Source organism: Natrix helvetica (assembly GCF_964273705.1).
Source record: "Natrix helvetica genome assembly, chromosome: 7".
NCBI classification, from domain to species: domain Eukaryota; kingdom Metazoa; phylum Chordata; class Lepidosauria; order Squamata; family Natricidae; genus Natrix; species Natrix helvetica.
The window spans coordinates 78,142,034-78,165,044 of record NC_138558.1 but is presented as its reverse complement, the minus strand read 5'-3'; the positions used below and the strand labels follow the sequence as shown (position 1 = coordinate 78,165,044).

The 23,011-nt window shown below is 51.8% G+C and overlaps 2 protein-coding genes across 3 annotated transcripts in view; one reads left to right on the top strand and one right to left on the bottom strand.

The window, feature by feature from the left end:
• Positions 1 to 723: 723 nt before the first annotated feature.
• ACOX3 (acyl-CoA oxidase 3, pristanoyl) lies at positions 724 to 22,491 on the bottom strand. Of its 2 annotated transcripts, none has more exons than XM_081959055.1 (18): positions 21,801 to 22,491; positions 19,934 to 20,124; positions 17,607 to 17,840; positions 14,671 to 14,745; positions 13,539 to 13,628; positions 12,132 to 12,275; positions 10,718 to 10,806; positions 9,221 to 9,317; positions 8,621 to 8,803; positions 8,081 to 8,203; positions 6,960 to 7,080; positions 5,837 to 5,959; positions 5,552 to 5,665; positions 4,521 to 4,636; positions 4,201 to 4,375; positions 3,511 to 3,578; positions 2,093 to 2,179; positions 724 to 1,920 (listed from the first exon to the last, which is right to left on the bottom strand). In XM_081959055.1, the coding sequence occupies exons 1-18, from the start codon at positions 21,856 to 21,858 to the stop codon at positions 1,801 to 1,803; spliced, it is 2,208 nt and encodes a 735-aa protein (XP_081815181.1). In that variant the 5' UTR covers positions 21,859 to 22,491; the 3' UTR covers positions 724 to 1,800. The 2 variants fall into 2 exon arrangements, with proteins under 2 accessions (XP_081815181.1, XP_081815182.1); XM_081959056.1 differs by lacking the exon at positions 21,801 to 22,491 and adding an exon at positions 21,249 to 21,390.
• The window catches only part of TRMT44 (tRNA methyltransferase 44 homolog), an 18,833-nt gene continuing 17,148 nt past the window's right edge, over positions 21,327 to 23,011 (top strand). The window contains exons 1-2 of the mRNA XM_081959057.1: positions 21,327 to 21,787; positions 22,866 to 22,983. Coding sequence (XP_081815183.1) covers positions 21,460 to 21,787; positions 22,866 to 22,983 — 446 coding nt within the window. The 5' untranslated portion in view covers positions 21,327 to 21,459. The remainder of the gene's footprint in view (positions 21,788 to 22,865; positions 22,984 to 23,011) is intronic.

Here is a 23,011-nt window from a genome sequence, read left to right as displayed (position 1 = left end):
AACCGATGGATCTCCACATGAAAGAGCAGTTACAATCTGAGGGTTTTACTAGTACCGCCCCAAAGAGAGTGGTCTCATCAGGATCTGTTCAACATCCTTTTCAGCCTCTTGTGTCCATGAAGGACTGTAGGGTGGTTGTGGCCTCCACGAGATGCTCTGAAGGACCAAGGACCGTTGGGCCTTGGCCTAATCTTCAAGGTGGGTGTGAAAGAAGAATTCAAACATGTCTGAGCCATTCAAGAGAACTTGACAAGGCGCGAACGAGGAGGTTGGGTGCCTTCCAGTGCCTTCCCTTTATAGCAACTGTCGCTGTCTGTTTCAGGATTATCCTTAGATGCTCTTCCCTGTAACTGAGCCAGTTGCAACAGATTCCCTTCTGTTGTAGCAGAACATGGACGTTCTTATCGTGGAATGAATCCCACAGGAATTTCCTCAGCCCAAAAGCCTGGAGGAACCGGAGGTCAATGAAACACTGGACGTCCAGTTCTTTCCCTGCAAGGTGGCCTCTCTTTCTCCCTCAAACCAACACACAGCACAGAGTGACCGGTGGTTGGGATGGTGGGGGGGGGGGCTCTCCCAGAACTCCACCTTGCCATGGATATTTCCACGATGCCTTTTCCTTTTGGGTCTTACTGTGGGTGTGTTTATGTGGCATCAGACTGTTTTCTTTTGGTCTGTTTTCAAATTCAGCTGAGGTGAATTGGAATAGACAAACGGAACAAGCATCATTAATATATTTTTATTACTGTACAGACATACATGGCTACGGGAAACTGAGCCCACCAGACCCAGATTGCAAGATTTACCCGACAGGTAGTGGGAGCAGGAATCGAAAGGATGCAGCCACCAGCCCATACCAGAGCCCAGCTGAGGTTTCCTCAGCCACTTACCTTTTCAGGATTGGATTCCAACCCTGAGATTCGATCATGCTTAAGAACAGAAATGCTGCCCCTTTCCTGATTCAAAGGAGAGTCTGGATTGAGGACACCTTCCAGATCTGGATCCCAGCTAGGAGGAACCAGGCCTCAAAAGCAGACTGGCTAAAAAAAAAGGGAAGTGGCAGGTTCCCTCATCTCACCGGAAGAGGGAGGGGGAGGACTAGGCAAAGTCCATTGCCAGAGTTTCACGGTCTCCTTCCTCTCCCTCTCCCTCTCCCTCTCTGGAGACAGGCTGCCCTTCCCCAGCAGAGCCCTCCAGGCACCCAGCAGCTGGAAGGTCAGAGAGACATTCAGAGCTTTCTCTCCAGCGTTGGTTGTCCTAAAACCTTAAAAATAAAAACACGGGGAGAATGAAAAGAAAAAAAAGCCTTCCAGAATGACATCTCAGAGGAACTGACATACTCGCCTTCCCTGTTTGCTACAGGATTGGGCTGCTGCTTGTTTTGCTTTCTGGGATGAGACGGAGCACGGATGTCGGATGCAAAATAACAACAACTTAATTCAAACTTAAAACCTTTCCTGAAGAATAGGATGATATTAATCTCATGGGCCAAACGCAAACACTTAAAAGGGACATCTACACAAAAAGCTGCTGGTTTTCCACATGGTCATTAACTTATTGGACAGAAAGCTATTTTAATTGTTGATTATTGTCCAAGAAGCAAGTGGACTTTAAATGTCAGGAAGGCTGAATATTCCATCATTCTGAAAGCAGAGGAGGAGCCAGTTGAGGGGAGGCCCTGGCGGGGCTTGGCTCTTTCTCCTAAGCTCTGGGTCCTCTTCTCGTTTCCTTTAACATGATCCTTTCCCTCTCCCAGTGACGGAGGTTCACTAGCAGCTCTTGAGGGGGGGCTTTTCCTGTTTACATTCTGGACCTCAACTTGCCCACGACAGGTTTGTTGTTACAAAATTCTGACCACCAGGAGGCTCTTTCCAGGCTCTTTGGGCTCTGAAGGACCGCGCCCCACAGGTTTTTATACAGCTGGAGAAACAAAAAAAAAGGAAGGAAGGTTTCGGTCAAAACAGGGAAGCCTTGAAGGAAGGAAAAGGAAACTGGTATCAGAGGTTGGGATTCAATTCAGGAACCAAGAAGGTGGGCTAGAAGACGGGAAACCCCCCACCCCCCCACCCCCAAGGGGAGCGAGCCCGCTTACCTCTCCATCGGCCTTGGCAATTGGGGAATTGAGGACAAAGTCAGGGGGGGCAATGACGTCCACCAGAGTCACTGCTTCATTCTTCAGCTAGGAGAGAGAGAGAGAGAGAGAGAGAGAGATTGGGGGGGGGGGGGTGTTGTTGAGAAAAGGAAGGAGAGAACCTGGCCATCGCGTTGAGTCCATGGCAGCAATAACTGTAGAAAACCAGCATAACTGACCAGGCAAAGACCTACCGTGTTTCCCTGAAAATAAGACAGGCTCTTATTTTCTTTTGACCCCCAAAATATGGCCTTGGCCTAATAATCGGGGGTGGGGGTGGGGTGTTATTGCTTATTGTTTTGGGATTGCCGGGCAGCCGCTCTCTTGCGAGTGGCCCCCCGAAGAGCCTGGTGCGGAGACGGAGGGACGTGGGCACAATCTCAGGGGCGAACAGCTGTGTTCCAGCTGCCATGAGATGACCACGCTCACCAGCAGCCGCCCGGCAACCTCCCTCTTCAGCCGGGCCCCTGAGGCTGTGCCGCGTCCTCCCATCCCCATGCCAGGCTCTTCCGGAGGCCGCTTGCAAGAGAGCAGCTGCCGGGCAACCCCCCCCCTCCAGCCAGGCAGAGCGCCACTCACCGACCTAGCGGTATCCTGAAGGTGCCAAGCTGTGCGAGCGCCAATCCCGCCTCAGCTCCCATGGCTTGGTGTCTTCAGGATACAGCTAGGTCAGTGAGTGGCGCTCTGCCTGGCTGGAGGGGGAGGGGTTGTCGTCCAGGGGGCTTATTTTCGGGGGAGGACTTATTTTTTGCCCACCCCAAAAACCTGCTAAGGCCTTATTTTCAGGACATGCCATATTTTAGGGGGGGAAACATGGTATCTAGACTCAGTTTTTAAGCTGTGTCCCTATTTGCTTTGTTTCAGAGAGCTTGGTTAAAACACTTTCATGGATAACGCAAGGGTAATAACACCAAACAGGGATTGCAAACAGCTCCAAAGGCTCTCTTTAGAGGGGACCAAGGAAGCTGGAATTGGAAAATGCAGCCCTGGGGAGGCAGATGGGAAGTGACTCTCAATCCAAATTTCCCCCTTGCTACAGGGACCTGAACTGGCTGTGACTTGCTGGGAAGGGCAAGCAGGTCCCAAAGGGTCTGGAAAGTGAAGACACCGCTTGGGGCCATGCACTGACGCTAAACGCGGGGAGGTTCAGGGTGGGAAGAGCTTTTACACTGTAGCTCAGGAGTCCCCAAACGTGGCAACTTTTAAGACTTGTGGACTTCAACTCCCAGAATTCTCCAGCCAGCCGGTTGAAGTCCATAAGTCTTAAAGTTGCCAAGTTTGAAGACCTTTGCTGTAGATGGTGAACCTAACACCTTGCACTTAAATATCCACTGAAATCTGATGGGATCAACAAACTTTCGAGATCTACTGAAACGTACCTTGGAACAAAGTTCCAGAATTGAATCCTGTATCAATTTACCAGCATTTTCACCTGAAAGGTAGCCACCTGAAATGTATTTAGAGGAATAAAACATTCAGAATGGAACAGTTCATTCATACTGAAGCACACTCTTAAGTTCCTGTTGGGGTACATGATACGCAGAAATAATTCCCAAAATAAACCGAAGGAGCTGTACTGAGGATTAATGCTCTGGTGTTTTGCATTCGAGACCTTCCTGACTACAAGATATGGAAACGGCATGACTGGGAAAGGTTCCCACATCTCACTAGGAAGGAAGGAAGGAAGGGAGGGAGGGAGGGAGGGAAGGAGGGAGGGAGGGAAGGAGGAAAAGGGTAGGAGGGGATTCAGGAGGGAGCTGTTCTTCCTGGGCTGAAGATGCCCTACTCAGGGCAACCTAAGAATAGGTTAAGTAACAAAATGGGAGATTTAAAGTTTAAGTTATTCAAGGGAAATACGTCACCCCTCTCTAGAAGTAGTAGCATGGCTAAAAAACTAAAACGCAAAAGCACAGAGGCTGGAATTGTAAGCGTGTAATGTATTTCACTCTGGTACAATTTGGGCACTTTAATTTTTCAAGTGGGTTAGCAGATAAGATGAATTGTAAAGTGTTTTCCAACAAACATTTATGTCTCACAGAGCTACCAAGAGGACATAAAGCCAACCTGACCTTGGTAGAGGATGGCCGTGTGCTTATTTAAAGACCAGAGTCCGTAGAGTGAACAAATGCGCTTCAGTACCGGCTGAAGATTCACTGGTGTGCTGGGACTGTGCACGTGTTTGTGGTAGGTTTCCAAAACTGTGTGCTCAATAAAAGCTATAGCTAAAGAACGACAGTAATACACCTGTGGGGGAAAACGGGAAAGCACACTTCAGGGTGACAATTTAAAAGCAGAGCTACAAATAGAACAAATTTGTCTTCTCCCACAAAGAATGAAAAAGTGAGTGGAGGAAAACACGGAACCCTCTGAAATTAGAAGCGGGAGTTACCTGGCTGTTGTTCTTTGCCTCAAAATCAGTACAGCCACTTTCTTCCTGCCTCCTGAGTTTCTGGATGCTTTCTCGGAGCAAGTAACAAACCAGCCACTTGTAGGCGCTCAGGCACACTGGAGGAAGGAACGGCAGTGGTTTTATTACCCCCATTCGGGCAATTCAGAGTGGATGGCGGGGAGGGAGAGCAGCCGTACACGTAATGGGCCACCACCGGGTGCCTTACGAGCATTGCTGGAAGTCGAGACCATCTGCAGAGCGAATGTTTTTTTTCCTTGCGCGCAGCTCATGAAGAGGAAAAGGCTCCGTAGGGATCATGACCAACAGATCCCAGGGATGAGATGGAACTCCTTTTCACAAACACCAGGAAGTTCATGCACCAAGATCGTGGCTCTGTCAGGCCTGCAGCCATCTTTCCTTTCGGACATTAGGCCTGCCACAGTTCCTATTATTCTACTATGCCTTTCCTATGGTGGGTAAACGGGAGGGGGGGGGGTTGTACGGAACTAGATGGTCATCCTTTGTCTCTGCACCTGACAGGAACTGGATGGGTGGACTCTGTCTTTGTGGCAGTGGGAGATTGGACCATGGGATGGACTTGTGGGTGGGGTGGGGGCAAGATCTTGAACTTTCAACTGGGTGGGGAAAACTGGGAAGCTTTCAGATTCGGGTTTCCCCAGATGTGCCAATATGGCTCTTTTTAACAAATTGGAACTTTGAGGAATCCTTTGCCTCGGACTCTGATTTACTTTCGGATGCTATCTGGGACCCTGACAGGCTCTTCATTTCAGGAACCAAACTGTGAATGTCTTCAAGCTGCCCTTCTGATGATTCCCCTCTGCCACACCCCCCCCCCCCAAAAAAGCCCTGCGCCACCTCCCACTGGTCCCCTTGCTCAGGAAACACCCTAGGCCACTTTGCGCCAAACAGCTGATGAGCGCCCACCAGCCCAAGAATCACAGAGCAGGCGGTTCTCCCCCAGAACGTTCCGCGATCCCTGCAGTCCATCCCAGAAGGGCAAAGGCAGTTACCTGAAGAGTCCATGAGGTCTTGGGACTCCGGAACCACAAGGTTCTGGCAGAGAATATCATCGTAATCATTTAAAAAATCCACCGATCCCATGGGCGATGAAACAGGATGAAGGCCTGTAGAGCAAACGCCAGAGACATCAAATCCAAGTCCTCATCCAAAATGCACCCAGGGCTATACGGCCTCTATGACTCTGAGACCCGGTGAAAGTCGGATGCTCCTCTCCGCGTTCGCTGAGCTCCGAGCACGGCCAACCCCAGTCCTCCCCCTCCTCCCCCCCCACTCACCTTGGGATCTCTCGTTCATCCACCGCAGCAGGTAGTTGCTTGTTTGCTGCAACAAAACATTGTTGTCTCCTTCGTAAGTGCAGTTCGGGTCGTTGTCGTTACGGATATCGCCCAGACGATTCACTGGAGGTCAGGGATGCAGAGCACACAAAAGCCCAAGCATTACGAAGGAGCCGTGGCCTATTTAACCCCCCCCCCCAAAAAAAACCCTTCTTATTGAAAACTACAAAAAAACAAACCCCAACCTCTGTCAAGGTCAAGTGATTTTTAAACTTTGACCTCCAGCTGTGAGACACACACGGCTTGCAAAACTTTGTGGCAGTGAGTTGTGAGTATCCCGGAAAGCCCCAGATTCCCCTTTCCGTGGAAAAACTGGAGTGAACCTCAATCATTTCGCTCACTTCTGTCTGTCTGTCAATTATCAAGCATCCAAGGAACTTGGTAACAGAAGACAAAGGAGGGGGGCGGTCGAATGCAAACGGCCGCAGAGAGGAAACGGTGGAACGGTAGCCCTCCACTTACAACAGTTCATTTAGTGACCCTTCAAAGTTACGACGTCACTGAAAAAAAGTGATTTATGGCCGTTTTTTTGCACTTAATAATCCCCATGGTCAGGCGATAAAAGCTCAAGACGCTTGGCTAGTGTCACATATTTATGACGGTTGCAATGTCCCCTTTGGAGATCTTCTGCGAAGTAACGTCAATGCGGAAGCCCCTTTAGCGTTACTAACTTAACAATTGCAACGATTCACCTAACGACGGTGACAAGAAAGACCATAAGGTTGGGCAAAACTCACTTAACAAATGTCTCACTTAATAACAACAGAAATTCTGGGCTCGATGGTGGTCGAAGGACTACCCGTATTTTACCTGTTAATCTTGTCGGAATTAAACCTTTAACTCAAGGATGTCCAAACTTGGGAACTTTTAAGACTTGTGGACTGCAACTTCCAGCCATTGGCCTGGCTGGGGAATTCTGGGAGTTGCAGTCCACAAGTCTTAAAAGTTCCCAAGTTTGGACACCCCTGCTTTAACTTGTGCCAAAGGAGCACGACTGCCTTTTGAGAAGCCCCCTCCCTCCCCCGACTGCTGGCAGGGTGCCTGGGAGAGCCGTCTCACTTACTGGCCAGGTAGCCGTGTCCCCCGCAGGCTTCCCGGCATTCTTGGATGGCTTGCTGGGTGAGCCAGGAGGCGAGGGGTTTGCCCGAGGTGGACAAGGCGTGGATCTCACGGCCCAGCTCAGCCTTGGGGAAGAGGAAGGAAGAAGAGACCGGTCACCCACCACCACCCCCAGCTCCTGGCCACTTCAGGCACACCAGCGCGGCTGGAGGAGGGTCTCTCTCCAGCAGCCCCCACCCCACCCTTGGGTGAAAGCAGACGGAATGGGAGAACTGGAGAAAGCGAAAAAACATTCTGGCAGTTTCCCGTCTGTCTAAATTGCACACTCATCCAGATTCTTTCCACGTGCTGATTTAACAAGAATCCCATGGCCCAAACCCCCTCCTAAATAATAATAAAATAGCTAGATATGGGAAAGTCACCATTAATTATCAATGAAAAAAAATGTCGCAACACGCACACACACACACACGCTTAGTAAATCTGAGAAGTTCAATTATAAAGGTACAGGCAGTCCTCGTCTTATCACCACAACTGAGCCCAAAATGTTTGTTGCTAAGTGAGACATTTGTTAGGTAGATTTCCCCCCCCCCCCATTTTATGACCTTTCTGGCCAGAGTTTAAGTGAAGCACTGCAGTTGTTAATAACACGGCCGTTAAGTGAATCTGGATTTCCCACAGACTTGGCTTGTGAGAAGGTCTCAAAAGGGGATCATGTGGACACTGCGACCGTCATAAGTATGAGTCAGTTGCCAAGGGTCCAGAGTTTTGCTCGCGTGACCATGGGGAGGCCACAAGGGTCACAAGTGTGAAAAACCTGTGGCCATAAGTCCACCTTTTTTTAGTGCCTTGTAACTTAAGACTGGTCACTAAATGATCGGTTGTAAGTCGAGGACCACCTGTATACATTCAAAATTATGGACTTTATCATTGACACACAATGGCACTTCGTGTCCTTGCGATGACCTTGAAGCTTTGCCCAAAGCAATTCCCACCCATTCAACGCAAGGCAGTGAAGTTTGCGCCCGTTCCACCAGGTGCGTGGCGCAGCCGTCCCGCCGAGGGACCAGAGACGCCAAAGGATCGCTTAGGGCCACAGAATCTGGTTTTGGAAGATTCCCCCACCTGCTGGGAAGTCTTGTCCTTCATCAGCAGCCCGATGTGGAACTCAATGAACTTCAGGAAGAGCGCTCTGGAGAAGTAGTCCAAGGCGTAGGTGGCCGCCAAGTACGGGAGCAAGCGCCACTGCTGCAATTTAAGGACATTTGGGTTGGGTGAGTTGGGAGACACGCCTCCTTGCAAGAACGCATCTCCTCAAGGGCTGCTCAGGAAATCCTCACCAGGGACTGCAACCAGGGATGAAACCCAGCCGGTTCTGGCAGGTTCTGGAGAACCGGTAGCAGAAATTTTGAGTAGTTTGGAGAACCGGCAAATGCCACCCCTGGCCGGTCCCAGGAGTGGGGTAGGAATGGAGATTTTGCAGTATCCTTCCCCTGGATTGGGCCCACTGCGGAGACGCTTGTTGCGGGAGTTAACACAGCAATAAGGACTCCATGGCCATCACATCCATGACTAGGAAGCAGAGGCTACCTGCACCCTTAGGCCCGTCCACCTTGTGAGAACGAGGCTTTCCCTTGAGGCTGCTCCTGGCCAGGCGGCCTTTACCTGCATTTGGTATTCCAGGACAGGAATCTCTTCGGCATCGCTTGGTCCGAACTGGCGCCGGGTGGCAGAGAAGCGAATGGCTATCGACACGGCCAGTTTCAGGTTGGCCACAGACATGGCGATGATCATAACTCTCCCGCTGGACAAAGTGCCCAGCGAAGCCCCCAAGCGCTGCTTATGATCCTGGGGAAACACAACCGTCTCGTAAGGAAGAGCTGATCCCCTACTTAACGCTGCGAGATCAAGTCCTCCCAGCTACGGCCACCCTGCTGAGCACCAGCACGCGAGGGAGAAGCAGGGAGAACGGAATCGGATTTCCATATGGGTGGAGAGTCTTGATTTAGTCGCGTGGCTGGAAACCAGGAGGCAGAAAGTTCTAGCCCTATGCTAGCCCCCCACCCCCACCCCTCACCCCGGTCAGTCCAACCCACCCCACAGGGTTGTTGCTGTGGGGAAAACGGGAGGAGGAGGAGGAGGAGGAGGAGGAGGAGGAGGAGGAGGAAGTCGATACTAGGTATGTTCTCCGCCTTGATTTTTTTTGTGAAAACTAGCCAAGGTGGGATTAAAAGAAAAAGACCGTAAAAGAAGCAGAGCTCTCACCTTGAAGGCGCTGGTGTATTTCCCCTCAGCACTCACATCGCCCGTTCGGCTCAGCAGGTTATTTTTGGGGATCCTCAGGTGGTGGAACATGGCGAACCTGGCAGTTTCAAGAGACGGTTGAATGGGAGGGGGTGAGGGGGGGGGGGCTCCTGGGCTCAGCACAGACATGGCAACCCTCAGCCAGAATGGCACATCCCGCTCCTCACAAAGCAAGTGTGCCCTACACGATGCTGCCTTCCTTCTCCTGGCCAAAGCAGGGAGACCTTGCAGCCTCTCCCCCCCTCCCTCCCCCAGGTGCAGTTTTCCAGCGGGGTGGATGTTAAGCAGCAGCCTAGCTCAGCACCCCAAAATCCCTGCAGGTCTCCGCCCCTCCCCAGGGACTGGCCGGGCAGCTTCCAAGTCCAAACAACGCTGGTCGGGAAACACCCTTGGCTGCCATCTACTGCTTCTTCCCTTAGCTGATTTTGAAAAAGCTAGGAGATGTGAGACATGTCCACTCGTCCAGCCGCTCACTTTTAAAGCACCACTTTGAAAGCAGCCCCTTCCCTACTCACCCACCGGCCCTGGATCACATGGCTGTGAAAAACACCTGAAAGTCTCTTTTTAAAAGACTCCTAGTGACTTTTAAAGACTTTCAATGGATCACATGGCTGTGAAAAACACCTGAAAGTCTCTTTTTAAAAGACTCCTGATGACGTTTAAAGTCTTTCAATGACAGCTTCTTCACTTCACTGGCATCCTGACATAAGGCTCAGGGGCAGCCAGGGGGAAGGAGTCTGGAATGGTAAAGTTTGGGCCTGGGAATGAGAAGACAACTGGCGGCAGGGGAGACACATTGGCAAGAACCAGACCTGGAATGAACCAGCCGCCAAGGACACAATGGCCTGGGATCAGAAGACAAAACTACACCGAGAGGTGCCAAGTATCCAAGACGTTCCCAAAATGTCAGAAAGGCTTCCCATTGGACACTGATGGGCTGGTCAAAGCGGGAGGGCAGGGAAAGGAAAAAGGGTGCAAACTTTGCGCAGAAAAACTCAGACGTGGTTTTGCTTTCTCTGCAACCGCTTTTAACTTTGGTAAAAGAGCCCCTCCCTTCAACCTCATGGAGTCGAGGGTCTTCCCTTCCTAAAGGCCTCTGTCGTGGCAGATCTGACAATGGGATAGGAAAGCTTTAAAAAAAGGATTCTTGTATTCATTTAGATGTCTAGAAGTATCTTGTAATGCTGTTCACTCCAGAAAGCCTTGGACGTTGACATCTCTGAAGTTATTAGTTTTTGGGGTGCTTTCCGGTCAGTCTTGACTACTTGGAGAAACCCCTCCAATTTTTTTGGCAAGGTTTTGAAAGTGGCTTGCCATGAAAAGGAGGGACTGGCCCAAGATCACCCAGCTGGCTGTGTGCCCAACATGGGACTAGAATTCTCCCAGCTTCTCACCTGGTGACTTAGCCTTAACCACCCCCTTGGGTGGAAACAGTGATTTCCTGCAAAAGATGCTTACCCATTATCTAAGCCATTCTGCCCTAGCTTCCTGCCTATGTCGCCAACCATCACGCCTGGCATTGGAAGCAGCGTTTTGGGATCTCGAATCTGGAAGCACAGAAGAGTGGGAAATTTAAAGCAACACATCAATTCACTTTGTTTAGATCAGGGGTCCTCAAACCTTTTGAACAGGCGCCAGATTCACAGTCCCTCACACTGTTGGGGGGCTGGACCGGCTGGGTGGGCGTGGCTAGGTGGCCGTGTGACTGGGCGGGTGTGGCCAATTTAGCAGTCAATCTATTTACTTAAGGACCTCCCCCCCCCCAAGGGAAAAAGAGCGCAAACTTTCTTGCCACTTGCCAAACCTCATGACAACAGCAGCTTCAGGCTCCGTAAAACAGGCCATTAAAAGAAAGAATAAAACAGGATTTCCTTCAAAATAACTCCTGATCATAATGTTTCAGATGACCACACAATAAACCAGACTGAGAACTGCCCCAATTAAGACTGCAACTAAAACCCCCAAGACGGGCATTGAGAGACCTTGGAAGCAGGCGAGAATCAACACACAGCCTCCAATGGTGAATCAAGGAGGGATAAAGGGCCCTTCAGACTGTTGGGGGAGCGGGGGGCAGACTATAGTTTGAAAAAAACAGGAACAAATTTCTATGCGCGTATCTTCATTTGTAGTGCAAAAAACCATGAAATACTACTATATTTAAAATGAAGAAGAATGTTACCCAACGTAAACATACTACTAATTCGATGGGGAGTGTGGGGCCTGCTTATTTGGGATTACAGGGCTAAAGGTCTTTTAAGCCTGGAGGAGAATTCACAAACTGAGCTGTTTTTTTGCCACACTTGTGCAGGTGTACGTACACAACGAATATCTACCAAAATTGTTCAGCAACCAATTTGGTGGGAGAATCTAAAGCAGCGGGTGAATTTTCCTTCAGGCTTTATTCTGCAGTTGCATTTGAATTAGTGTTAGCCAACTTCAGATGGTTTTGAAAAAGCTAGGAGACTGAGACATGCCCCCCCACCCATCCACTCACCTTTAAAGTGCTACTTTGAAAGCAGCCCCTTCCCTACTCACCCACCGGCCCTGGATCACATGGCTGTGAAAAACACCCGAAAGTCTCTTTTTAAAGACTTCTAAAGATTTGCAAAGCGCTTCTTTACAAGATGGACCTAGGTCCAATTACTTCAGACCTTGGGAGAAGGCAGCAAACCCACCTCCAACATCTGGCCAAGAAAGCCAACTGAAAACACTGAACGAAGGCACCAAAGAAACCCTCGGAGCTAGAATCTCCCTGGAAGGAGGCCTCCAAACGGGACATTATGCGGTGCTGACAGTGCCACCGATCCCAGCAGGAAGGAAAGGCAGACCTGCCCCTGCCAAACCCCGGGAAACAAGAACCGCCGCCCCTCACCTGCACCACGAAGGAATGCAGCCCCTGGCACTGGCCGTCCGGCATGTAGAGCTGGGCATAGACCACGGCGTGCGTGGCATTCTTCCCCATGTTGCCAACCCAAAACTTGGCAGCTTCGAAGTCAGGCGAAAGAAGAATAAACTCCTGCATGGTTGGAAAGAGACATTTGACATCAAACAGGGAGAGAAACGGATCGTCTGCTCTACATGTAGTCCTTGGCCCACAAGCGTTCATTTAGTGACTGTGATGATGTCACTGAAAAGAGTGACTTACCCTATTCATTGGAGTATAAGACGCACCTCCCCCCCCCAAAAAAGAGGGTGAAAATCTGGGTGCATCTTATAGACCGAATGGGCTTACCTGAAGGGTCCTTTTCTGTACGCTGCGAGGAGAGTCCAAGCAAGGGTTAAATCCTGTCTGACTGCCCTGGACTGAATTGAAAGGTCTTTAGCCACGGTCTTCCTCTTCCGCCTCCTCAGAGTTTTCAATTCAGTCCCGGCCCAATGGACACGTTTTAAGTGGCTCCAGACTATCAACAGAGATTTTGCCCTTAACTTGGACTTTCCAACCAAATAATTCCTATTCTGCAAGGAAAAAAACGGTCTGCTTTAAATTCAACCCATGCTTGGACTCTCCAAGCGGCGTACAGGAAAACACAGCATTTTTGGCCTCCCGAAACCCCGCCCCCTTTGCAAAAATGGACGTGCAGAGGGTCTGGGAGTCCTGCAAAGTGCTCCCCGGGGGGCATCTTATGGTCCGAAAAATACGGTATGTCCGTCGTTCCCCCTTAAGGCCGTTGCAGCAGCCACATGGCCGGTCACCAGATGGAAATTCAGGCGCTTGGCAACCAGCTATTTATGACGGTTGGCAGTATCCAGGGGGTCACGTGATCCCCTTTTGCGACCTTATGACCAGCAACGCCAATGGGGAAGCCAGATTCACTTAACAACCGTGTGAGTAACTTAACCCCTCCAGTGATTCATTTAGCAACTGTGGCCAGAAAAGTCATAAAATGGGGTAAAAGCCAACTGCCTGACTTAGCAACATAAATGTTGGTCTCAGTTGTGCTGGTAAGACAAGGACTATCCGCATTTGGTATTAGGATTTTTAGAGAGAAACAGGAAACATTTCTTTAGGAAATCTCACAACTAGCACCCTCGTTAGCCAACAGAGCCTAGATCTAAATTCTTCCAGCGCAGTGATGTCATGTCAATTATTTAAATGGAGCCATTTGAGTTGCTTGCAAGGCGGCCGTTATGTCACTTAACAGATTTTGGTGAAAAACTGACGCTCTGTTAGCCAACGAGTCCATTTAAACGCAGTTTCACACTCCAGTGCTATTATCATTTCAATAAAACTAAAGGCTGAGGACTAGAAGCCGCCGTGGCTGCCCGTTGACCGCCTGACCTGCGTGCCTGGCTCGTATCTAGCCACCGTCCGGATGTTCTTGGTGTTGCTGCCATGGCTGACTTCGGTCAGTGCGAAGCATCCAAATATCTGGGAACAAGAGACGCACAAAAGGGATCTTAACACAATCACACAGAAGCGTCGTTGCCCCCTGCCCCCCCCTGGGGAGCTCTGAGCTGAGCCTGCCGCGGGGGGGGGGGGCCAAGAGGGGGTTCCCAACGTCCAGCAGATCCATCCTTGGTCAGGCACCTGCAGGGGGTGGCCAGATAAGTCACAATGGTGGGCACAGCAAGGGTTTCTTCCGTCTCTTGCTGGGGGAGCCTGGGCTTCTTCTCTGGCCTTTGGGCAATTCCCAGGCGACTAGAAAAGCTGCAGCAGGAAGACGGCCAAACTTGAAAAAGGGAAGGGCTGCCTATTTTATAGACGACTAGCTGGTAACCTGGCATTGCCCGGCTAGGTACAGGCGCCCAAGTGTTCCTCTGTGAAGGAGCCATTGAGAGGAGCCTTTCTTCCCCTTACTCCCAATGCCTATCGTTCCTGCCCTCTCCCTTCCCCCCCCCCCCGATGCGCTCCACTTTCCCACCCCGTCTATGATCCTGGGACTTCGCCCCGAATCCACCAGGCACTTCCGCACTGGAGTGTGAACATCACGGCTGGGTTTCCAGAGGAAGCTGCGAAGGAACTGACATCACAAACAATTGCCGTTCTAGGATGCCCCACTCACTCTCTTTAATGGCCCAGGCCCTCCCTTTCCCCTCCCATGACATCACAAACAATTGCCACTCTAGGACGCTGCACTCTTTCCCTTTAATGGGCCAGGCATTCCAGAGTTATGCTGGAACACACAGGCACACCAGAGGTGTCTCACCCCCAACGGTATTTGTTTCCAGAGGGTAAGTCATCTGTGTACCAAGTTTGGTTGAGATTACTCCAGAGTTATGCTGGAACATACATACAATGCACATACGGCCTTTTTATATGTAATATAAATGTAATTAATACAATATAATAATATACTATATTATATAAATTAATAATAGAAATAGATTCCTATTGTCATTTCTTATGAAATTAATCTTTTTGTAAAAGCGATGTTATCAACTTCAAGTTTCAAACAATAGTAAAGTAGTACCTCCATGCTTTCAACGTCTTTAACGAATTTTCCATGCCTTTCAGATCCGGAACTCTCAATGGTATCCTTGAACACCTGCGACATTAACAGAAGCCAGAGAACAAAAACAACCCAAGACAATTAAGAATCATAAAAAGTTTAAACATAAAGGATGCTGCCACTATTTGCTGCTCGAGGGGCAAATGCGTAAACTATTATTTCAGGCAAGGTAGCTTTTTTCCAACCAGGTGGGTGATACAAGCTGGGCACCCCGGAGATCCTCTCTCCTGCCCTGTGCTCTTCCTCTCCCCCCCCACCCCCACTTGTCTTCCAGATGGCTGGGGAATTCTGGGAAGGTCTAGGACTGTCTGCCTCGCTCCCTTCGCCGCCCCTTGTTTGCCCCCAGCCATTGACCTCTCCTACCCTTGGTCCTCCACTGAAAAGACCCCAGCTCTTCGCCCTGGGCAATGGGACCCAGCCTCTTCAGTCCCGGAACCCCTTCCTCGCGGCCCATTAGGCGAAATACTGCTCACCAATGTTCCCTCTCATTTTTTTTTCAATGTGAGCAGAAAAGTATAGTGTTTGAGCGGCACATTTTCATGCCTGAGCACCTGAATTTTTTTCACAGATGTCACCTAAGACAACAACGAAATCAGTATTATTTGAAACTCAAAGTTACGTTTCTTCAAGGTACCCGCTTAATTAAAAGTGTTATATAATATCAGTATCACTTAACAACGCTCCTGCTTAGCAACCAAAATGTTGGCTCAGAAACTCTGGCATTTGAAGCACGCAAGTCTTAAAGCTGTCAAGTTACAAGACCCTTGCACCCCTAACCCTTTAGGGAAAAAAACACAGAGGTCTTCAAACCTGACAGCTTTAAGACTTGTGGACTTCAACTCCCAGAATTCCTCCTCCAGTCATGTTGCAGCGACGTCATCTGCGTGGATCTGCTCCATCTTTGCTTTCTTCATCGTGGGCAGGGCTGCCGCTGAAGATGCTGACGAGCTGCCACCAGAATAACTGCTGCTACCTCCTCCTCCTCCTCCAACAGCACCACCACATTTGCACCTGAGCTCAGCGCCGTGTTACCCCTGCCCCCTCCTCCTCCTCTGCCGTCCTTTTGAGGAGCCATGAGGCTTTTTTCCCCCTGCTCTCCTCCCACGCCTTCCTACTGGCTCCCGCAGCCTCATGGCTCCTCAAAAGCACGGCGGAGGAGGAGGAGGGGGCAGGGGTAACGCAGCGCTGAGCTCAGGTGCTCCGAGCGGAGGGGAGGCGCCGCTGCCACACGCGGGGATGCCAGCTGGAGCTTTGGCGGCTTCACCTCAGCCGCAGCATCGGGCGGCAAATCCGGCAGTGCTGTTAGAGGAGGAGGAGGTGGCAGCAGTTATTCCGGTGGCGGTGGGGGCTTTGGGGCTTCACAACTACCCTCAGTCGCCCCGTGCTCATCAAAGCAAGTCCGGGGAAGTCCTTTGCGGGCGGCCCGTTCTAGCTGCCTGCAAAGGACCTCCCCAGCTTCCGGAGCCTGTGGCAATACAAATCATTGCGCGGCAGTTGAAAACTGCTGCGTGGTGTTTTCTTGCCACATGCGCGGCCATGCAGCCGCGCACCTTAGAGGGAACATTGCTGCTCAGCCCGGGCCTTTTGGGCTCAGGGGAGAGTTGGCCGCCATCCGATCGGAGGAAGGGGAGGGAGAAAGAGAGGGAGGGAGGGAGGGAGTGTTCGAGTTTCCTCTCTGGGGTTTGTTTCTCCACCCAGTCGCCTCGGTCCAAGCTGCAAAACCGTTTGCATCCCCCCCCCCGAAATGTGACAGGACAACACAAGGGCCAGAGGAAAGTTAAACACAACTGGGTTGGGTTTTGGAGCTGCAGAGCTGTTGGGGAAGATAATGATAATTGATTGAATCAAAGTAATGGAGCCAACAAACCTTCTGTCTTTTCAACGTTGTCCTGTCACATTGCAGGTGGGGGGAGGGGGGGAGAGGAACACAAAGGGTTTTCGAGCAAGTGGAGGTGGGGGGGGGGAATGCAACCTCCATTCCCCAACCCGGTTGTGTTTAAAGGCCCGGACTGAGCAGTATTTCACCTAATGGGCCAGGAGGAAGGGGTTCCGGGACTGAAGAGGCTGGGTCCCATTGCCCAGGGCGAAGAGCTCCGGTCTTTTCAGTGGAGGACCAAGGGTAGGAGAGGCCAATGGCTGGGGGCAAACGAGGGGCGGCGAAGGGAGCGAGGCAAACAGTCCCATTCCGCTCCACGGCTTCCCTTCCTCTTTCAGGTCAGCATGTACCCATCTCACTAAAAAGTAATGACGGGCAGTCCTTGACTCACGGCAGTTCCTTTAGTGACCGTTCAAGGTTGCAACGGCACTGCAAAAAGTGACTTATGACCGTTTTTCACCATTGCAACCTTTGCGGCATCTCCTTGATCATCAAAATTCAGGATGCTTGGCAACTGATTCATACTTATGACCGTTGCAGTGCCCCAGGGTCACGTGATCCCCTTTTGCGACCGTCTGACAAATAAAGTCAATGGGGGGAAGCCAGATTCACTTAACAACCAGGTTACTAACTTATCAACTGCAGTGATTTACTTAACAACTGTGGCCAGAAATGTCATAAAATGGGACAAAAGTCACTTAACAGATTTCTCAGTGAACAATAGAAATTTTGGTCGTAAGTCAAGGACCACCTGTACGGGGCTTAAGCCTAAAGTAGAAAGCATTGCTAATGCTTTCAAAGCAGAACATGGCTCCTAATTAGCATTTCAATTACTCCTTTTATCTTTAAATGAGAAGAAGCAAAGGCTTAAGCAACCAAGTTAATAAGGACTACCAAGGTCAGCACTCAGTTGAAGAGCCACGCAGGGAGGTTTCTCAACCAGATTAAATAATAATTCTTTAAAAAAAGAAGTGATCGCGCAGCTTCAGTGTGTCGACACAGGGAGAACAATTGCACCTACCTGGGAATTGAGCAAGTATTTGGTTCCCAGGGACCAGTCGTACATCCCCAGGCAGCTGATCAGAACGACCACTTTCAAGGGTTTTTCAATAATCTCCTCCAAGGTGAGAAAAGCGTATTCAAAAAGCTTCCGGCAGCGCAGGAAGGTCACCTCCCGGTACTTCTCCAGCGACAGCTCTTCCCCGGGAACACGAGCAAAGAGGGGGTCGTTCTCTAGGGCCGAGAACACGGTGTGCTTGGGGAACAGAAAACGGAGAGGGCTTCGGTCAGTTCTGAACGTCCTGCCCGTCCACAGTCGCGATTTTCTTAGGTCATTTCTGGCAGACAAGGTCAGGGAATATGACCCCAAAGGCACAGAATGTGTTTTTCTCCTTCTCCTTCCTGCTCGCGAGTCGTGTCTTTGGGACTGCAAAGCCAAGGTGCAGGGTCGCTCTCCAGGTGGGAGTTTCGGAGCCCTTCATGCTAAAAAGGAAGGCTGGGAGTACTTCAAATGCTCCTCTAAGGAATAATTCACCTCACAGCAACTTCCGCCTCCTTAAAAACCTGCATTTGGTAACAAAATATTCCATGCATTTCCCTGTGTGTGTGTGTGTGCGTGTGTGTGTGTGTGTTACATGTACACACTCTTCTCATCACCCCCACATTTCTGGAAAGGCAGCCTTCTTGGGGCCCTCTGAGCTTAGTTGTTTCTTTGCAGGCAATTCATAACCCAACCCGAGGGAAGAGGCAGCACGAAGGCCACAACTGCTTGTGGCCAATGATATTATCTGAGTAATGAAATGTTGACAGGCAAACAGCTAAGAGCTCCACGGTTCAACCATGTGTCACAAATATCCTGTTCCTGGAAATGCTACAGCTGAGGCAGAGAGCTTGCCTGAAATTGTTGCAATGAGGAACGCTGCTGGATATGCTCCTCCTATAATGGGGGGGGGGGGAACTTATTTCATCAAAATAAATACCAAAAATAAAAACAAAAGCACCCCAAAAGCAAGCTTTTTTGTATATAAATCCTTGACTAAATTCAGAACTTTCATTAGCTGATCAAAATGGCTTTTTCTTTCTTTCTTTCTCTCTTTCTTTTTCTTTCTTGCACTTTTATCGTTCTATTTGATTTCCTTCTGATTTTCTTTTTCTTAGATTAGTTTTTAATTTCCTTTTTAAAACTCTAGATAAAAACCCGGCCGTTATATAACTACAAGCAGAACAGAGCTGGAAGGGACCTTGGAGGTCTTCTAGTCCAAGCAGGGGACCCTATATACCCGGGATGGCGAACCTACGGCACGCATGCCACAGGTGGCAAGCAGAGCCGTTTGTCAGGGCACGCGAGGCGTTGCCCTGTCAGCTGGCCAGCTGAGTTCAGCCTTTTCTAAAGCCATTTTTCGCCCTCCCAAGGCTCTCCCGAGGCTTTATAGGAGCCTGGGGAAGGCAAAAACAGCCTCCCCCACCACCACCCCGGAGGCTTCCCTGAAGCCTCCAGAGCACAAAAAAACCAGACCTATGGGCAAACCAGAAGTTGGGGAACGGGCTTCCGGTTTGCCCGTAGGGCTGGTTTAAGCCCTCCGGAGCCTTCAGGGACCTTCAGCAGGCTTCCCTGAAGGCTCCGGAGGTCATAGGGTTGTTTTTAGTCCTCCGGAGGCTTCAGGGAAACCTCCTGAAGGACTTCCAGTTTGCTTGTACGGTTGTTTTCATCCTCCGGAGGCTTCAGGGAAACCTCCTGAAGATCTCTGAAGGCTCCGGAGGGCTTAAACCAGCCCTATGAGCAAACCGGAAGTCCGTTTCCCAACTTCTGGTTTGCCCATAGGGCCGTTTTTTTGCGCTCCGGAGGGTTCAGGGAAGCTCCTGAAGCCTCGGGAAGGGAGGAGAGAGGCTGTTTTTGCCCTCCCCAGCTTCCTACAAAGCCTCTGGAGCCTGGGGAGGGCGACAAAAGCATGAAAAAAATGGGAGGGGAGCACCTGTCATGCGTGCATGCGCGCTGGGGGGTTTGTGCATTGCATTATGGGTGCGGCACGCCCATGCACGAGCCCCCTGAGCTCCTCCCCCTTATGGCACACGAGCCAAAAAATGTTCACCATCGCTGCTATATACCATTTCAGCCAAACGAAGCAGCTGTCCAAAAATGACCCCGTAAATCAAAGGTGAAGACGACACAGCCACTTTGAACACAATATAGGGTGTAAGAAATGACCCCAGGGAGGAACCCAAAGAGCAAGACCAATGGGACCATGTCAAAGGCGGCCCTTCCTGATCCTCTCTGGGGCGACTTTGGGGTGGACGGTGGGCCTCCCAAGGGAGGGGCCAGGCTTCCTTCCCAATTCTGCGGAGCCTCACCTTGAACCGGATCAGGTCTTCGTCCTCAACGAAGAGGGCCATCTCCTTCCAGCCGAATGACGCCTTCTTCCGGTAGGCGCACAGGGGCCCCTTGGGGGGGTCCGGGAGCGGCAAGGGCCCCGAGGGGCTGGACGGGGCCATTTCCCTACTCGAAGTCATTCTGATACGGACGCCCGACACTGGGAATCGAACTGAGATGAAGGAGAGGGGCGTCACAAGGAGGACGACAGAAGCGCGTAGACTACCCTCTCCCCGAAAACCTCTCCTTGTGCAGGAGCAGCCGCTCCGCTCGGACACCGATCTCCTCCTCCTCCTCCTCCTCCTCCTCCTCCTCCTCCAGCAGGCGGAGTTTCTGAAAGGTTTCTGGCAATCCTTTCCTCTCCTTGGGCTGCCAGGCTCTTAAAGGCAACCACATTCCCTCCACGCACGGGAGGAGGAAATGTACGGCTAGTTCTTTCTTTTTCTCCTCCGCTACGGTTCTGCACCAGTGAGGCTAAAGCCAATTTCCTTGAATTTATTGTTTTACAAGGACAATAAAGACTTAGGCCAGGGGTGTCTTTAAGACTTGGGGACTTCAACTCTCAGAATGTCTTAAAGTTCCCAAGTTTGGACACCCCTGGAGTAGACTATAACCGACCCTATGCAAGCCCATTGAGCTCCTTCGAGGGAAGAGGCTACAGGTAGTCCTCGACTTACAACAGTGGCCGTTCAAAGTTACAACGGCACTGAAAAAAACAGGACTCATGACCCACTGCAGCCCCTTCCATGGCCACGGGATCAAAACTCAGCCGCTTGGCCACTGATTCATACTTACGACCTTTGCTGTCCTCCCCTCCCCCCCTACCCAAGGGGCCACCTGATCCCTTTTTGCGATTTTTTTGTTGACAAGCAAAGGTCAGTTGCCAGGTTCATTTAATGACCGGGCTGCTAACCATACACAGGCAGCGATTCGCTTAACAACGCTGGCATGACAGGTCCCAAGGGCAAAGTGGGGAATGACGTCACCAGTGCCAGGAGGAGGGAGACGCCGGCACTAATCAGGGTCTGCAAGGAAGACTCGATGAACCCGTGTCTCACTTAACGACAGAAACGTTGGGTTGGATTGCGGACATAAGTCGAGGACTAGCCGTATTTGAGCGATGCACTGGGGTCTCCCCCATCCCCTCCACTCCCTTGCAGGGCTAGAAGGGGCTCCGGCGGTCCCCCGCTCCTGATCTGCCCTCCCCCATGCCCAAGGACTCCCCCCCGCTTCTTCTCTCCCCCCCAGGGTGCCCCTCCCTTCCCTGAGACGGAGCCCCCCCTACTCCCGCTGCACCTGCAGAAAGGCTCCGTGTGCCGGGCCCTTCGCCAACAGCCTCCGGGGCTCGTCCAGACGACCTCGAGGGCACCCTCCCGACTCCACCGGCTGCGCGGAGGCTTCCTTTGAGAAGCGGCCGGGAGGGTCCTTACGCGGCTGCCGTCCCTTCCGCCCGGGAAGCACCACTGCGCAGGCGCCGGGCGGGAGGAGCCCCGGAAGCGGCGGCCCAATGGAGGCGGCGGGAGCGGCTGCGCTGAGGGACCCGGCGGGGCGTCTGCCCGGAGGCTTCTGGGCGGCGGCGACCGTGTGGCTGGAGCGGCCGCAGGTGGCCAACAAGCGGCTGAGCGGCGCGTGCGCGGAGGCCCCCATCAGCCTCCCCAGGGCGGTGAGGGGTCCGGCGGGCCCGGCGGAGGGAGCCTGGGAGGCCTTCTGCGCAGGCGCGGCGGGGGAAGCGCTGGGACTGAAGGGGCCGCTGGAGCTGCAGCTGCGACGCCTCTTCCCCCGCAGGCCTTCCCCCGCGGGCCCCGCCGCCCTCACAGCGGAACTGGTGGCGCGAGGTGGGCGCCTTACCTTCCCTCCCCTCGCCCGGCATGGCTGCGCTGCGGGAGGCCTCCCTCCCTCCCTCCATCCACCCATGGAAGAGGGAGCGCGGGGAGCTCTTATGCCCTCGTCCCCCGGGAGACGCCCCTCCCCTCCCCTCCCCCGGAGGCGGCCTTCCCCCTCTGGGAGCCCCGCCGGAGGAGACAGGAGGGGTTGGGCGGCCCTTCCTTCCCCCCTCCCCCGAGGAGCCCCCCCTCCTCCTCCTCCTCGGCGCTGGGGGGAACGGGGGCGGGGCTGGCTGCTCCCTGAGCCCGGAGCTTCAGGGCCCAACTCCAGGCGGCCCTCCAGTTGCAGCCCCTCATTCAGTGACCGAAATTAACAGCGGCACTGAAAAAAAGGGGCTCCTCACACTTACGACGGTCATAGTTGCAGCATCCTCCCGGTGACGGGGATTTGTATTCGGTGCACTCAAAAGCTGATTCAGCCCCCCACCTCCCCACGGGGGTTCATGTGACCACCTTTTGGGACCTTCCCACAAGCAGAGTCAGTGGGGAAACCAGATTCTGTGTTTTTGACTTAATAGCTGTGGGGATTCACTTAACAAATGTGGCAAGCAAGGTTGCAAAATGGGGCAAAGGTCATGTAACGAATTTCTCACTTAGCAGCATAAATATGGGGCTCAGTTGTCGTAAGTTGAGGACCGCCTGGAGGGAGTGGGGTTTGGGGAAGGGGAGGAGGAGGAAGACTGGGGGGGGGGGTCCTGGGTGCTGCCTGAGTTTGATGCTGCTTTCCTTACCAAATGGGGGAAGATCACCAAGGGCCGGAAGGTGGCCGGGTTTGATCTAACCCAGCACTAAGGATGGTCATGAAACATCTGGAAGGAAACCAGCCCAGAGAGACAAAGAACCCATCGGCCTTTGTCTCTGAGTTACATTCTCCATTTCTCAGTCTGGTCTGCCTCCCCCCCCCCCCAATGGTTTGACCCTGCTGAGTGATATGCTCAGTCAATTCAATTCGGAGTCCTACGTAGCAGCCTTTCTGTCATTTTCTAGCTGACAGAGAATAAAGATGAACAATTTGCAATTCTTTTTACAGATGTCCTTAATGGGTCGGTAACCTTTTTGCCTTTGGAGCAGACCTGCGAAGGCCAATACAAGGTGAAGAGCGACAATATTTATCAAATTCGACTTCGGCATATACAGGATGATGAATGGTGGGTGCTCAGGAGACGTTGCTGTCGT

Excerpts from the sequence above, each read along its gene's own strand:
- ACOX3 (XM_081959055.1), bottom strand. The coding sequence starts at position 21,858 with ATGGAGGGAGGGAGGGAGGCCTCCCGCAGCGCAGCCATGCCGGGCGAG. Across the intron at positions 13,629-14,670 it reads AAGACGTTGAAAGCATGGAG|ATATTTGGATGCTTCGCACT; the intron begins GTACTACTTTAC and ends TCTTGTTCCCAG. Across the intron at positions 2,180-3,510 it reads TTCTGGAACTTTGTTCCAAG|CTGAAGAATGAAGCAGTGAC; the intron begins GTACGTTTCAGT and ends TCTCTCTCCTAG.